Consider the following 15,627-nt stretch of genomic DNA (forward strand, 5'->3'; position numbering starts at 1 on the left):
CACCCAGACTTCTTAGTGGCCTTTCCTTTGTGATTGCCTTACCTCTGCCTGCAACTGTGGCAATGGTTCAGATAATGAACCTGATTGGTTCTAACTTGCTCTCAGTTTGAAAGCTTGGGAAAGGACCCCGAATTCTGTTAGACATCTTTTTTCCTGTTCTTTGTTTCTTCTGTTCGGTCTCTCTGTTCTTTCCTCATTCTATTTTTCTTTTTCAAATTAACCAGGAAAATAGATTTTTCTTGTTCTTTACCTGTCTACTGCCTCTTTATAAACTAACAGACATGACAAATAGCAATTTTTTTTCCCAGTTTTGAGTTGTTGGATAATTGGTACATTTTCCACAGCCTGCACATTTAATGTAATTCTGGCTGTTTTACCAGTACAAAAGGAAACAAAAGAAAACAAAATAGGAGTTTTGAGTTAATAATGACGTCTGTAGTGCAAGTCAATCTTGTGCTTTTGGGAGCAGCTATTTTTTTCTTTCTCTGAGAAACAATTATTCCCTGGTCTTACATGTCAAAGCAGATTGAGACATTTAATGATGTTACTAGAAGTGATAGGATATTTTTTTTTTAACATGGCACTCTCCATGGTGGTGACCCAGTGTTAGTATTTACTTGGTTGCGTGATAAGAACACCCCATCCAGCTGTTGATAGGTACAGTATATCCACAAACTTCATTGCAGTTCACAGTATTAACTCTAGAAATAACATACAATTTCCTGCCTTCAGCATGTTGGCATTTATGGATGCTGCCTCTACCCTGCCTTCCCTTGTTTGTTCACTCCTCCCCACATCCAAAAGTGACTGCACTCCCTGTTTTCAGAACTTGAAATTAAGATGTGATAGAGATTTGATGATTCCTTGGGCTAGGCCCTTGATAACTTAGCAGATATGTAAAAATCATTGTTATTCTCTGGAAGAATTGCTTCTCAGAAATACAGAGCTCTTCAGGATAATTGGAAGCAATTAGAGCAAACAGGTGCATAGCCACCAGATTTTTGTCATTGCTGCTTTGATGCCATCCAGTTGCATTCAGTGGGGATTCATTGTCATACCTGGAAGGAGACAAAGTGAAAGCTTTCTTTAATCAGGACTGCAAAATGACAACAGACAGACTGACAGTAATTTCACACGAGAGCTTCAGTTCCATTGTTTAATTAGATGTGAGCGCCCAGTGATGCTGGAAGTATTGTTTATTTTTATATGGAAAAATGAAAACATTACTAAATCTGAAGTCAGTGGAGATAAATGAACTTATTGCAAGGAAGGGTACAGCTTATGTATTAGAAAATACTTTATATCTAGCCTTAGTCATATCTTACCTTACTTGAATTGATGTGTTTTAAACATTTAACTTCTTATGAGACTTTGACAGCCATTTGTTGTTTTTACACTTTATGTTCAGCCTCATGAGTTAAAAATGGCTGAATAAATTATACTTGGATTTTCTTTGTCTTGTATTTAGTCTACAATGTAGGTCTGGCATACAAGCAGTGAAAAAGCAGGCTTGTTCTATACGCACTTGCTTTCATTACTGATGAAGTATATTTTTGTAAGAATACAAAATTCACTTGCTTCTATCTGCCCCTGAACATGTGGTGTCCAATTGAAATCTAACCCCCTTTTCTATGCAGTACTTGACCCACTTTAGTGGAAGAATATTTGAAGTGGGGTGAACTCATCAAAGGTGAAGTGCATCAAGAGTTAGAAAGAGTCTTCAAGTGTCCCCTGTCTGAGCAGAGGCATTCCCATTGCTTATGGTCTGCAGCTGTGCTGCAGAGAGAGTGTTAAGACACCTTTTTTTTTTTTTTTGTGTCTCAGAAGTTCTCTACTGGTAGGACCAGCAGGATGCTTGCCAGAATGCTGGCTTGGCTGTAGGTAACTATTTTGCATGCTGCAAAGCAGTAGCTCTTTGCTGAGTAGACATATTATGGTGAGAGTCCCAAAGGCTAGCATGCCCTTTCAATTTGTGCTGGGCTTCACTTCCCTGTTTTCTGGGTGCTTGAACATTTAACAAATTTAATAGCATGAATATTTGTGTGTGGGGTTTTTGTATTTGATTGTTTGATTTTTTAAATTTTCATTTTAATGTGCACACAATCTTCTCCCTTCCTTCCTTCTCCCTTCTTCCCTCAGTGTGTTAGAAAGTCTCCAGATGTCAGAGAATGACAAATCAGCCTAAAACAGTGATTTGGTAGATTCTACTTGCATTTATCTTTGGGACCAGTGCTTTCTATAGAGGTTCAAAAGCAAACACCCCATCCTAATTTATAGGAAGCAAAATTCACTTCAGGGTGGTAGACATGTGATTGCCCACCACCCCAGTTATGAGAAAAGAGTTTCTCATAACTGTTCAAACCATCTAAACCCATTTTTACTTGTGTGTGCTGTGCCTGCAGTGTCTCCAGATGGAAACCTTTGCTAACCCATATCGTTGCATAGGAGCAGAAGCAGGAGAGAATGAGGGTGTTGGAGTCAAGTGACAGGTATCCTCCTCAACCTCTCACTGAAGTGTAGCTCCATTATTTGTCAAGCAGTATGCACACCTGCATCTCCTGTGAAATCCATCTGTGTGAGTTCAGTTACCTTCAGCAAGGTCAAATTAAATATTTTGGACTCATAAAACTGGTAATTCCCATTTGTCATTGTCTTCAAATGTGTTGGCAAGCAAGGCTTGCTGTCATCTCCACAAATATGTACAGAATTCCCAGTAGTAATCCTTAAGTATTTTTCCTGCAGTAGATGGAAAGAAGATTCCAAAACTTTACTGTGTCTTCCTTATACTCATGTTCTGTTCTTCAGAGGGCTCAGAATCAGGTGAACTGTGCCAGCACTACTGCAGTACAAGACTCTGCTGAACCTTGTTTTCTGCTGTGCTGTTTCAGTATCATAGGATAACCCTTGTGAACAGCAATTCCACCTTTGGGGACTAAAATTGATTTTCCTTATCTTAGCATGTAAAGATCTGACCTTTAGCAGCATTAGGTGCCACAGCATCCAAGCAACAGATAGAGAAGACACAAAGATAACAGCTTTAAAAGTGCTGGGAGTGTTTTTTAGAGGTTTACTCTTTAAAAGAGTGGTGAGCTGCAGGCTGAGTTTGTCTGTTCTCATTTGGTACACACTCTCTGCTCAAAGCTAGAGTCTATAGGAAGACTTGTGTTCTTTGTCTTGCATGGTCAAATGTCATGGGCTTCTCTGAACACCTGGTTAAAATCTGTGTGGGTACAATGGCTTGCCAAACTCTCTCTGATCACACCTCATCAGCTGGTTGCTAGTTTGACATTGGACAAACTGTTCAGTCAGTGTGGGATAGAGAGAAACAATCTCATACTGAGTACCTGGGAAGAAGTGAAACCCTAAAAGGGGTGGCTGTAATGGTCAACCATGCTGTTAATATAACTTAATTCCTGCTGTCTGCATTGCTGCATGTAGGAATTGGTGGAGAAAGGGCACATTTCTATTTCCATACTGCCAGACTGTTTCCCTTCAGGACAATAGGTGTCTGAGGACTGTTTGACTGAGACATTATCACGTAATGCAGAGATTGTGCTGTTTAGAGGAAACTTGACCCATTCATTAATGGCAGTGTAGATGTCAGCTAAATTGTCAAAACATTTTTTCATTGTATTTTAAAATTAATTTTGGTGTAATTAGTGGAAAGAAAAATTGTGTATTCCAGTTTTATTTAAACTAGTTTTGAAAAACAGTTGGCCTCTTTGGTTAAATGGCTCAAGGTATGGGCAAAGAGCACATTTAAACAGTAGTTTTTATTTTCATATAGCCTATTTTTGTTTGGCAGGAGGGAAAACTTAGGAGAGCTCAATGGTATTCATGGAGAGGCTGGAATAGACCTTTAAGATCTCTCTCACTTTGATCATGTAAGAATTTCTGAAAGACTTCAACCAAAGTCAAATAGCATGTGAAATGCTGGTGTTCCTGCCCAGCAAGAGGCTGAGCATATCATTGTTGAAAGCCACAGGACTGGAAAAAGGGATAGGGAAGAGACAGTAGTATTTGTCTTTCAGATGGGAAATTGAAAGGAAAGCAGACATTTAGAGTGTGTTAGTCTGGAGAAGACTTGGGACTTGAATAACAGCCCTTGAAATTGTCTTTGCTTTAAGGCAACACCATAAGAACTGTGCTTAGGCCATAAAAGCCTATCAAGAGCTGCACCTGTTAATTCTGGATTGGCTATGTACCTTTGGTACCACGAGCCAGGCTGCTCCTATGGCTGCTATTGGGCATTCATTGTAGATTTTCATTTCTTCTCAGTTGTCCCCACTGCTTGTCCTGCAGCTTTGGAGGGGCATTCCCTTTTCTAGCATGATTGGTGCTATGCCACCAGACAAAGGCTGGATTCTCTCACTGCTGATTCCAAATCCAGCAGAAGCCAATGTAGTTCATGAGTGTTTACTTTTTTGTTTGTGCACTGGTATTATCACTGAACTTTACCAGGGAGAGAGGTTGCCAGGACTAAAGACAAAATGTAAATGGAAGTAGATATATTGTTGGAAACACTGGTAAACACTTTCTGTGTGGCTGTGCATCAGTGCAGACTGGGAAGTTGCACTTGTTTTGCTGTGAGAACTCTGGAACATGCTGCAGTTTCACTGCCTGAATAACCACAGGCTGAATCTGAAAATCACATTTTTCATTAGAATGGTCTTTTTGTCCTCTTGCTAGTCATGGTTGTCTGGCTGAGCAGGGATGTTGGCTTTGACACCAAGAGCATGAGGGCTGCCTGTAGGACGTTGAAATTCTGGTTTCCGACCTATTTATAAGTAGTTTATACTTTAGGCTTTCCTGTTTAATAGTTAAATAAACTGTTTAAGAAGTAAAATTCTTCTGATAATTAAATCAGCATGCAGTACAAAAGCTGAGCATGGCCACTTCTTGGCTGAGCCATTTGGTGTGTTCCCACGTTTCAGATCCCAGTTCTGCTGTGAATGAGCTGCTGGTTGAGAGCACTGTGGAAAGCCCATGTAACCCAGCACTGTGAGCTCTCACCTCATGACTGTATTTTTATATCCACTTGTCTCCTGTTCACCAGAGACACTGACAACATGTTAGGGAATGCACTGCAGGGAAAATACAATGTTGTGGAGGCAGATACAGAATTTTCCATCTACTTATGTCTGCCTTTGTAGTGTTACTGTGTAGAACCTAAACTGGAAGATGATTTCTGCAGGCCCTGCGTGTCCCCCTCATTTTGGATTTTGCTCTGATGGTGGCTCTCTGGAAATTACAAGGATACCCAAATACAAACACACCTACTTTTGGCTGTTAAGAACATCTGGCTCTTTCTTTTAGCCTGTGGGGTGTATCACTAAGTTATACACTTGGTTCTAGGTAAAAAGAGTTTTGTCTTCCTTTTTCCTATAAATAATGCAACACATGAGTGGGAGGCAAGGGAGCCAGAAAGTAAAAACCCTGCTGATAAAAGCTCCTTGCCCTGCAGCAGCCTTCGACAGGTTATTGGGAAAAGTCCTCTTGCTGCATTCAGAACATGTTAGGAAATTCCGGCAACAACATATTATAGCATAACCATAAAGGGAAGGTGACATCATTCATCTGACAAATAGCCAGAATAGGAGGGTGAATTGCATCATTTCATGTTGAGTACAGCATCTTCAAAAGCACAGCAGTATGTCTTTATGGCTATGAGATGCAGAGAAGAAACTGAGTGTGTAATTCAGCCTCAGTGCTATGAAGGTTAATATTGTGAGCAGCCCATACAGAATAGCTGCAGCTTGAAGTAGTAAAGTGGTTTGGGGAGGGGAAAAAAAATCCCTAATCAAAAAAAGCACATGTAGATAAAGATTAAAAAGCAAGGCTGTTGATGGAGATCCTGGCTGATTAAAAAGTTGCAGTGTTAGTGAAGGGTGTTGAAGTGGGTAAAATGAAAAGCAGTTAGTCACCAAGGAGTCTCTGTAAAAGCAGGATATGGATTTGATCAGCCTCAGAATAGTTCACATGTGAAGTTGGGAAAAACAAGTAGGCAAGAAGAAATTGAGATTGGCAATTTTAGGAGCTCTTGAGAAAGGGTAGTGTAAAGGGTGTTACTGTCTAGAAAATTGCTGTTGGCTGCTTTGTGGCAGTGTCTTCTAAGCTCATTAGCAAGTTAGTGATGATTTTACTGGCACAGTTACTTTGCTTAATCTTCTTTCACACTTAGCATGTTTGTTCATACTTTTTGGAAGGGGTTGTTCAGGAATGTTAACTCTTTAAAATAATATATATATTGACCCTTGAATACTTTCTGCCATGCAGGCATATTTCAGAAATGGCCACCAGTGATTCCATCTGGATTTCTCTGCTTTTTGAGCAGAGGCCTCCATGCATCATAGGCCCTGCTGTTTATAGAAGTGGCTGTACATATGGTATGGAATCTCAGCCAGAGTTTGAAACTGCTTGTGTGTTATGCAGACACAGTGGGAGCCCTAGGAATTGAACTTGGTTTATGGATGTTGTCCATGGGTTTTGGAGATGCCCTACCTTTCTGTAGCCAGAAAAGATTGCTCAGCACTGAGGCTGGGAAACAGCCAGGTGAGGCCCTGGTAACAACAATCTCTTTTATATTAACATAGGTGGGAAAAAAAGCTGCCTTTGCTTTTTTTTTTGGACAGTAACTTGTAAGATACCTAAAGTTTTCTTGTGACCCTTTGATAGCCAGGAAACACAAGTTGCATTTGTTACAAAAAATTATTGCATTAAATATACCATGTCGTGCTCATGTTAAAATACTGAACAATTCAGGTGAAAGAGAATCTTATCACTAGCATAGAAATGGGTCCTGTGAGTGAGAAAGAAAAGGAATAGTCTTTAAGATCACTATTTCTAAAATAGACTTTGCCACATGAGTGAAAAAGATTGTGTGGTGCTTTTTATTCTGGCTTTCCCAGAGGGTCATGCTCCTGCTGATCTTATTTTGGCCCCTGGTATGTAGACCTTTCTCTCCAAACAAATCTCTAAAGGGACGTATAAGAAAAAATGTTGCTCACAGCAAGAAACCCTGAATCTTCTCTCTTACTTCTTGCGCTCGCAAAGGCAATGGTGAGTTTTCATCATCTCTGAGGGTGTAGGGACAGATCTGAAAACCCATGTACAAACTCCCTGAAGGCTGAGGTCTGGAGTATCCCTACTGTGATGTACCTCAGAGTTGGAGAAGTCATCTTTTTATCTCTAAAGTTAAGACTGCAGACTTAAAAATGGTGCCTTCGGGGAGGTCATGTTCTTGCATACAGGACCAAGTGCTTTGTTCTGAGCTCTCCAATCAGCTTATACTCAAATATCACTAAAAGCAGTGTGAGTCACAGGACTGAGTGGTGAGTCCTGTGAAAAGAGTGGTAGACACTGCCTTGATACATGGAACTGCATTGGGTCTTCTCAGCAGTGTCAGGAGAACTGCCAGAAATATGAAAAGGCAGGGCTGACTGACAGATTCTCTCCTCAAGGTGATCTGTGTGGGTAGAGGTCAAGGAGAAATGGCAGCAGCAGCATCTGAAGGGTCGTATTGTGGGACCATCTTTTTCTGTGATGTGCAGACTTTAATCTCTCAAGCAGTTTAATTAGCAGTTAATCTGCTGCAGTAATTAGAAAGGTGCAGTTCCATGCAGTGCAACTTGATCCCATCCACAGCATGATGTGATCTGGTCCTAATGGCTTGTTCTCTCCTGAATTCAGGGGAGTCTTGCTTCACACTGGAGTGATTTGGAGCAGGCTCAGGCCAAGGCAAGCTTGAAAGCAGCTTGTGAAGGGTTTCCCTTGCATGGGGGGCTTTGCAGGCTGGGCCAGAGCTCTTGGAGCCCAGCTCTTAAGCTAGGCATAGACTACTATAGTAGTTAGGGCATGGTCTTTTTTAGGGCATTCCCTGTTGGCAGGGAATTATAAAGTTGACCAAACTGGTCATATTCCTGAGTTGAGACTCTGTGTTATGCTTATGTCCTAGGCACAGCTGGCCCATTTTCAAATCATTCAAGAACCAGTAAGACACTGTTGTGTGCAGCCTTTGGAAATATGTGGGACTCTTCTTTAAGGAGATCACAAAGCAGTTCTTAAGTTCAAGTGTTAACTTTGCAGGTGAAGTTCAGAAATAGGGTGATTCCTGGAAGATTAAAAAGCTAAGAAGAGACAGAGCAGAGAACTTAAATAACAGACTTGTCAGCTGCTTTGTTATTTTTCCAAATAGGTGTTTGTAAAAAAAGCCAACATTAAAGTAACTTTTACAGATGGCTGATTTGAGATGTAAACATCTGAACTGGCACATTTACTGTTCTGCCTGCCATTGACCAACTCTTTGATGTGTTTGTTTCTAGGAACACCTGTCTGGTTCTTTGTGAAAATTGCTCCAATTCGAAATGAGCAGGATAAAGTGGTTTTATTTCTTTGCACTTTCAATGACATAACAGCTTTCAAGCAGCCCATTGAGGATGATTCATGTAAAGGTTGGTCTTTTTCACAATTATATATTTATGCTGCTTTTGCTTGTTTGCCCTGGTCTTGAAAGAGCTGAAGTCCTTTAAATACCCAAGGCAAAGAATGAAATGTTAAAATAGCTTGTAGCTGTGCCACTGGGGATGGCATTTGTGCAAGAAATGGTTGCTGATTTCTTTAGTAAAATTGTTCTGGCCACCCTGGAAAGGGTCATTGCTAATGAAAGCCCCAAGTGCTTCAGAAAGACCAGTTTACATAGTAAATAGGTACTGTTCTTCCTTTAAAATACACTATTAACCCACTCTCCAGCATAGCCCTCAAGGATTCACAATGTTGCTCAACAACCCTGTACAAATTGTGTTGAAACTGCATGAAAGAAACTGAGGAGTCAACCCTGGCTGAGTCTAGCAAAGTTCAGAATAATTAAATTCTGCCTGACTCGATGTTGCTTGTCATTATTATGGGATTTCTTATGTTAAAGTCCTGTTCTAGTTTCCTTTAGCCTATGTGAAGAGATTCCAGTTATCTTAAGTGGAATCAGGTTCAAGCTATCCTGGAGAGTGAAGTAGCACTGCAGTGTTCTGCTCTTAACCCTTTGCTGAGCTACAGCCTGGAAACCTGGCAGCAAACTCAGCTGTGACAGCAGCATAAACTTTCACTCAGGTTCAGATCCCTTCAGAAACAGACCTTTTGTACCCTATGGAGGATTACAGAGACTTGCATCCTCTGGGGTGAAAAAGGATGTAAGTTCTCCTGTTGTTTGCATTTTTGTAGTATTTAATAATATTTGTAGTATTAAATTAAACAGGAAACTTACTGTGAAGATGAACTGATTTACATTTGTTCTCAAAATGTTATTCTTTAAAAACATAGTTTCTCAAAGTGGAAACACCTGTTACCATGAAAAAGGAAGTACAACCTTGACAAACATACCCTCTTCTAGGCTATGTGGATATTTTTTTTCTCCTGTTAATACTATTTGTTTGGTTCCTTATTGTTTTAATAAAACTAAAAATCTTAGCTTGTCAGAAAGTTTGGGTCTATTTTTTTCCTGCCTAATGGTGCTCACTGTATACTGATGAGGAGTGACAGCACAGATAAATAAGCATGATGCAGTAAAGCTGGCTCTCATTTATTAGCTGGTAGTGAAGGCCCTTGCTTCATTTAGTCAGTTGATAAGCAGGACTCAGTCAGGAATGCTAGCTGTGTCCTTTGGCTTTCACAGGGGTTCCCTAATGTGGTAGAGATAGGCAGTTTGTCCTTCACTTTCAACACAAAGAAACACTTTAACACTTTCTTTTTTTCAATACAAGTTTGTTGAAGAAAGGGAATGATCATTTTGTTTTTCTTTTTAAGTCTCCTTTGTATCTTGAAATTATGCTGTTCTTGCAGTGAGCATGCTAATTCTCAGTGGTTGCACATCTGCAGCAGTATAGGCACTAAACCTACACATAAGTGCATGGACTTGCAGAGGAGTTGATGATGAGCAGAATTTCTCCCTCAGGCCCGTGAAAATTGGCAAAATGACTAACAGAGGTTGCAGACAGAAGAACTGAATGTATTATTTAGAGGCCACTGATTGACAGCTCTTCACTCTTTCCCTGACTGCTATGTCTTTATATACAGAAGGACTTGTGCACTAAATGAGTCTTCCAAATATTATTTCTGGATTTCCTAAAATTAATAAAGTTTCAGAAGTTTCATGCTGGTAAAGAGTTCTCTGTCACTTTATACACAAATCAATCTTGATATAAATGGAACTGCACTTTCTGTTTTCATCCTTAATTTATCCCTTTTTCTTCCATAATATACTTGCTGTAGGAATTTTGTTATGTGATATTGTATTAATCACTGGATGGCTAGATGAGCAACTTCTTGGAGGAGCTGATTTGTCAAACAGAATTTTACATGTGTGTCCATGTCTTTAATGCAAGATCTCGTTGTGCAATTGCATGCTGTGAGAGGGGGAAGAAAAGGCAGATATGAGATGTTAGATAATAATCTGTAGTAGGCTCTGGGATTCACGGAGTGGAAAAATGCTTTTGGAAGATCTAAAAAAGGTAAAATTGTACTAGCTTGTTCTGAGAACCATTAACACACATGAGCTTTGAAGAGGGCATATTCTTTGTGCTGTGTGCAGCGTTACACAGGAACTCTGTAGCACGCTTTTGAAAGAGGGCAATTTTCTTAGGAATGTTTCTCATATTCTCAACCCAAATGAACTCTTAATCTGAAAAACTAAAACTGTGAACTGAAAACTGATTGCTAAATCAATTCTTTTCCTTCTTTCACCTTCAGTTAGCTTAGCAAATACTTTCCTTTTACTGTATGTGTAATCAGTTTCCTATGCTTATGAGTACATCTGTAGATGCAGATATGTTAATAAAATGTGCTCTTTGCACAGTTGCAGGACATTTTAGTTAAAAGCATTTAAGATTTTCAGAATCAATGCCTGCATGTCTATGTAAAGAAAACCATTAAATCGATCATGTTCTTGTACTACATAAGGAGCAACTGATCTGTCAGGCTAAGCCTGCTTAGCTGTGGTGTATCTTGGTTTTCTATCACCTGCTGGCAATTTCAAGCCTGATTGTTCAGCTGCAAATGATGCAGCTCCTTGAGTGAAAAGTGTAGAGCTGTAATGGCAGGTGTTTGACTATACAAAGATGAATAGGCATCTTTCCCCTGAAGGTGACTCAGAGGAATAGAAGGTCCCATTACCATTTTTCATGCTTACTTGTTTTTTTATTGATTAATAATGTCAGACATTGGAATAGATGGAACAAGTAAGTCACAAAAAAAGTAGACTTCTCATTGTGGCCTTTCTTTAATTGATTCAGATAATTTAGAAATGTTTATTTTATGATTTCCATGGAAGGTAAGTAAGCTTGCTTTTAAATGCAGCAGCTTTAAAAATAGTGTATTCTAAATAAAACCACTTAAAAATAGTGTCAGTGATGTTGATAATTTTTTTAAACAACCTCTTTCCACTTTTTTCCCTTTGCTTGCCCCTCAAAAAAAAAAAATCAGGGAAGCGTAAAAGAGGTTTACTTGAATAGAAGAAGGCAAAATCAAGCAATAGCATAGCTAAGTTTGGCTTGTCGAGTGCTAGGTCACCTTCTTAGCTGAATTTTAAAGTTTATACTGTATTTGGAATTAATGCATTTTGTCTGTATATGTCTCTCCTGGTTTGAGATCTAGCACACAAAGTATGAGATGCTTGAGAGTAGTGTATAAAGTGGAATGCATCACTTTATGCAAAACAATTAGTTATGCAGACAAATAGAAACTGTGCTTGCACTCTGAGTGGCTTGTAAGAAGTTTGCCTGAACAGGTTTTGAATGTATGAATACAAGGTGAACATACCCAGAAGCATCTATGCTGTCGCATAAGAGCTTGAAAACTAAGCTTTGGAACCTAATTTATGCTTTTGATACTTCATTTTTATACAAAAAGGTGGTCAAATTCAGCATCACTGAATCAAGTAGTGAATGGTTGTTATCCTCCAAGATGATGTAGCCTTCTGTGCTTTGTAGCAATCATCAGTTGCCATCTCCTCTGCAGAAGATGCTTTAGTTCATGTTGCAGCTAAGCTGTCCTTTGCATAATAAGCAGGGGCACAGACACAAAAAACATTTTGTCTCCTTCATCTTAATTCAGGGGAAAATTCACATTTCCTCTTTTTTTTTCCCTTTTTGTTTCTGGAGGATTTTTTGGGGGATTTTTTGTTCTGTTTTTAAAGATGTATTTATATGAACAGAGCCAGTGTTTGAAATATTTTGATTAAGATATACTTTGCTTTCATTTGGATGAAATGTTTTCTTAAAAAGAGGAAACAAATGAAGGGGAAGTAGTGAGTATATTAAAAACTTCAGTATGCATTCCCAGTCCAGATGGAAAAATGATACTGTTTTAGTCATGAGGTTTCAAAGAGAAGAATGGATGTAAGCAAGGATCTTTCATGTGTGGGAATACAAAGGTGGCTTGAGTGGAGGCAAGAGCTGCTGGAATCTTGATTTGTTCACATTTACACAATTGTGTGAACAACAGGGCTGTGGACAAACAAGCTTGTTCTCTAGCAGACAATTGCTTCTTGTTCTGACTCTAGGAATTGTGTAAGTCATGGATCAGCAACTGGTAACAAGGGTTCTATGACTGCCACAGTTCCCAATGTTTGAATTCTTGAGTTATCAGGAATGAATTGAGAAGAGTGGTAGGAAACAAATGGCTACCTACAAATAAATAATAAGTGCTTTGTGCTTGAGTATCAACTTACTTAAAAATATGGAAAATTCAACTTAAGGCCATTGTTAAATGAAATCCATGCTTTAAAGAAGAAAAGTTTTGATGCCACAGCACGAAAGTGTATTTCAATGCCATATTTCCACATGAAACAAATCTCAGGGGACAGCTTTTGTAATCATCTTGTCTTGGGTGTTATCAGAAGCAATTTCTATTCACCTTTTTGCAAAGAAATGGTGGAAAACTGAAAGAACTGTGTGGAATGCAGGAGTGCTGAAATCAGTGCTGGTAATCTTGAAGGCTTTCCATCCTTTTGAAGCTGGAAATGTTTTAATGCCATTGCATTGCTTTGTCTATGCATGATATTTTCTGCAGAACTGAAAAAAGAGACCAAACAATGATAAAAATGGGTTAAAATCAACAGCAGGGGCACAGGCAAGCACTGCCATGGGATGGTATCCATCTTTATGTTTGGTTCCTGAATTTCAAGCTGTCTTCTCTTCTCTCTTGTTTGAGGATTTTATATGCCTGTATTAAAACCACCTAGGATCACTAGATTTTAAATTTAATTTATATTTTCTCTGTTTCTAGAGGAAAACAATGGATGTAGGGCTATACCATCTGCTTCTGTTGAAAGAGAACTCCTAATCCATATAACCTGGTCTCTCTGTTTTAGCAGGACTGACACCACTATATTTTTACACCATTTTGAAGCTTAGTTCCTCATCTTGGAAAGCTCCATGACCCTTAAAATTTAGTGTTTGTGTTCAGTCCTATGGCTTAAGTCCATTACTGGACCTGTATTTGTTGGATAGATAACTGACCTGCTGTTGACTGTGTCTCTTCTTCCGGTTCTGGATGAAAAAATGCAATAAATTCAACAGGTTGTCTTTTCAGGCATTACTGGAGATGTTATGATTCAAAAGGTTTAGTACTGGCATTCTGTTTAATTTTTATTTTCTTTTTCCTATGCCACAATCTGCAGGTCTAACTGTATGTTGGAGTTGCCACATTTTTATCTTTTTCTTTCACAAAACCCAGAACCCCAAAAGGAGGAGGGTGTTGTGTTCTAAAGATGAAATTCTTACACGTTGCACGTGGATTCAATGCTTGGTTTTAGGCATACCATGGCACAGTGGTGGGAGCGTCTCCTAGTGGGGCTCCCAAGTGTGGTACCCTGTGTGTGGAGAGAATTAGGGTATGTACTGCCAATTTGTGTCCACACTGCTTTGAAAAGCCAAGCTGAAAAGAGACACAATCTCTTGCCTAGAACAGCTATATTGCTTTCAGATCAGAGCTTGGAGGGGGAGATCTAATGTTTGTGGAAACAGGTTTTTTTGAGGGCCATTTAGGCACCCACAAGTGAGATGTTCAGCATGGAGGGCAGAGGACGTGCTTGCAGGGGATGCTGAGGAGAGAGGATGGGTTGAGCTGTTCCTTTCAAAAAGAGATGGCTCCTGGGAAGAAGGGGGGACACCCGAAGGTGCTCAGCATTCACAGCCACAAATCATAGCACAGAGTTGTCTGGCAGTGCTTTTGTGCAGAAAAGCTCAAGTGAGGTGCTTCCTTTTGATCTTCCCTCTGTGTATCTCCAAATAGCCCAAATCTTAGAACAATGTCTGGAAGAAAACGCACGCTGAAAGTTTGTCCTCAGATTTTGAACCAAATTTCGCCTCTACCAGGAGAATTCCCTCCCCATCAGTCCGGTTCGAGTTAGTAAAAGGAGTTGTCTCTTATCTGGCATTAGAAACATTTTGCGCGTGGTAGGGGAGGCCGGTTTGGAGTTCCCGGGCGAGGCTGGAGCCCCGTGCTCTGCTCCGTTTCCCTCGGGGCTGACCTGTGCGAGCGAGCCCGGCTCGTTCAGCTCCAGCACCACGGCCAGCTCCAGCTCCAGCTCCAGCCCCGTCCCGCTCCGGCGCCCGGCCCGCCGCGCTCCCTCCGCGCCGCTGAGGGGCGATGGCCGCTGCCCCCTGGGAGCGGGCCCGGCACCTGCCGAGCCCTGCACCTGGGCCTGGCCGCGACTCGGCCAGCTGCCCTTGAAGCTCATGAAGCCAGCCGTATCCTGGGGGGTATCAAAGGCAGCGTGGCCAGCAGTCAAGGAAAATTATACTTCTGCCTTACTCCAATCCTGTGTGACCCCACGTGGAGTACTGCACTCAGCCCCGAGTCCCCAGTGTAAGAAGGACCTGTGGAGTTTAGAGGAGGATCACAAAGATGCTCAGAGGGTGGAAGACCTCTGCTGTGCAGACAGACTGGGAGAGTTGTGTGTGCTCAGCCTGGAGAGGAGAAGACTCCAAGGATGCCTCATAGCACCTTCCAGTACCCAATAGGGGTCTCCGAGAAAGTTGTGTAGGCAACGTGTTCCAGAGCCAGGTTCTCATTATAAACTGAATCTTCAAAGTGCTGAGCATCCTTAGTTGGAGTTGGTGATGAGGGGTAGGAGCTCAAGAGCTCCCAGGTGGTGCTAGCATTTTTTCAAGATTGGGACTAAATGCACTGTTTCTTCCTTTCAGTATACCAAAAATATCCAGATGTACACTCTGCCTACAAGTTATGGGAAAGTACTGCTCATAAAAATTATAGCTGTAGCTAGCTGTTGTGACTGTCACTGAAGGTCTTCTATTTTCAGGGATATTTGAAATCACTGTAAAAAATATTCTGAATTAAAATTCAGCATATGACTTCTCTGCCAGAAGCTACTAAATGTTTAATTCGTGTTTGAGAAAATCTATTAGTATATTCCCCGTTTTGTTTAGAGAGAGTAAAATTAATGGTTTTGTTTTGCTTTTCTGCTCTGCTTTTTATTATCTTATGTATATTTCTCTGCTTATTCCAGATCTATGCTTGATACATCTGAGGCTAGATTCACTTCTGTTACAGACAACTGTAATTTTCATTGTGCACGACTCTAGCCTTACATCTTGATTAGTCTGAAGTGTCTTCTGC

At 40.4% G+C, this 15,627-nt stretch overlaps 1 protein-coding gene across 2 annotated transcripts in view; it reads left to right on the plus strand.

Moving 5' to 3' along the window:
* The window catches only part of KCNH1 (potassium voltage-gated channel subfamily H member 1), a 180,020-nt gene that overhangs the window by 13,078 nt on the left and 151,315 nt on the right, over nucleotides 1–15,627 (plus strand). For both annotated transcript variants that reach the window (XM_066546469.1, XM_066546468.1), the window contains exon 4: nucleotides 8,322–8,450. In XM_066546469.1, coding sequence (XP_066402566.1) covers nucleotides 8,322–8,450 — 129 coding nt within the window. The remainder of the gene's footprint in view (nucleotides 1–8,321; nucleotides 8,451–15,627) is intronic.

Source organism: Molothrus aeneus, chromosome 3 (genome assembly GCF_037042795.1).
Source record: "Molothrus aeneus isolate 106 chromosome 3, BPBGC_Maene_1.0, whole genome shotgun sequence".
Taxonomy (NCBI): domain Eukaryota; kingdom Metazoa; phylum Chordata; class Aves; order Passeriformes; family Icteridae; genus Molothrus; species Molothrus aeneus.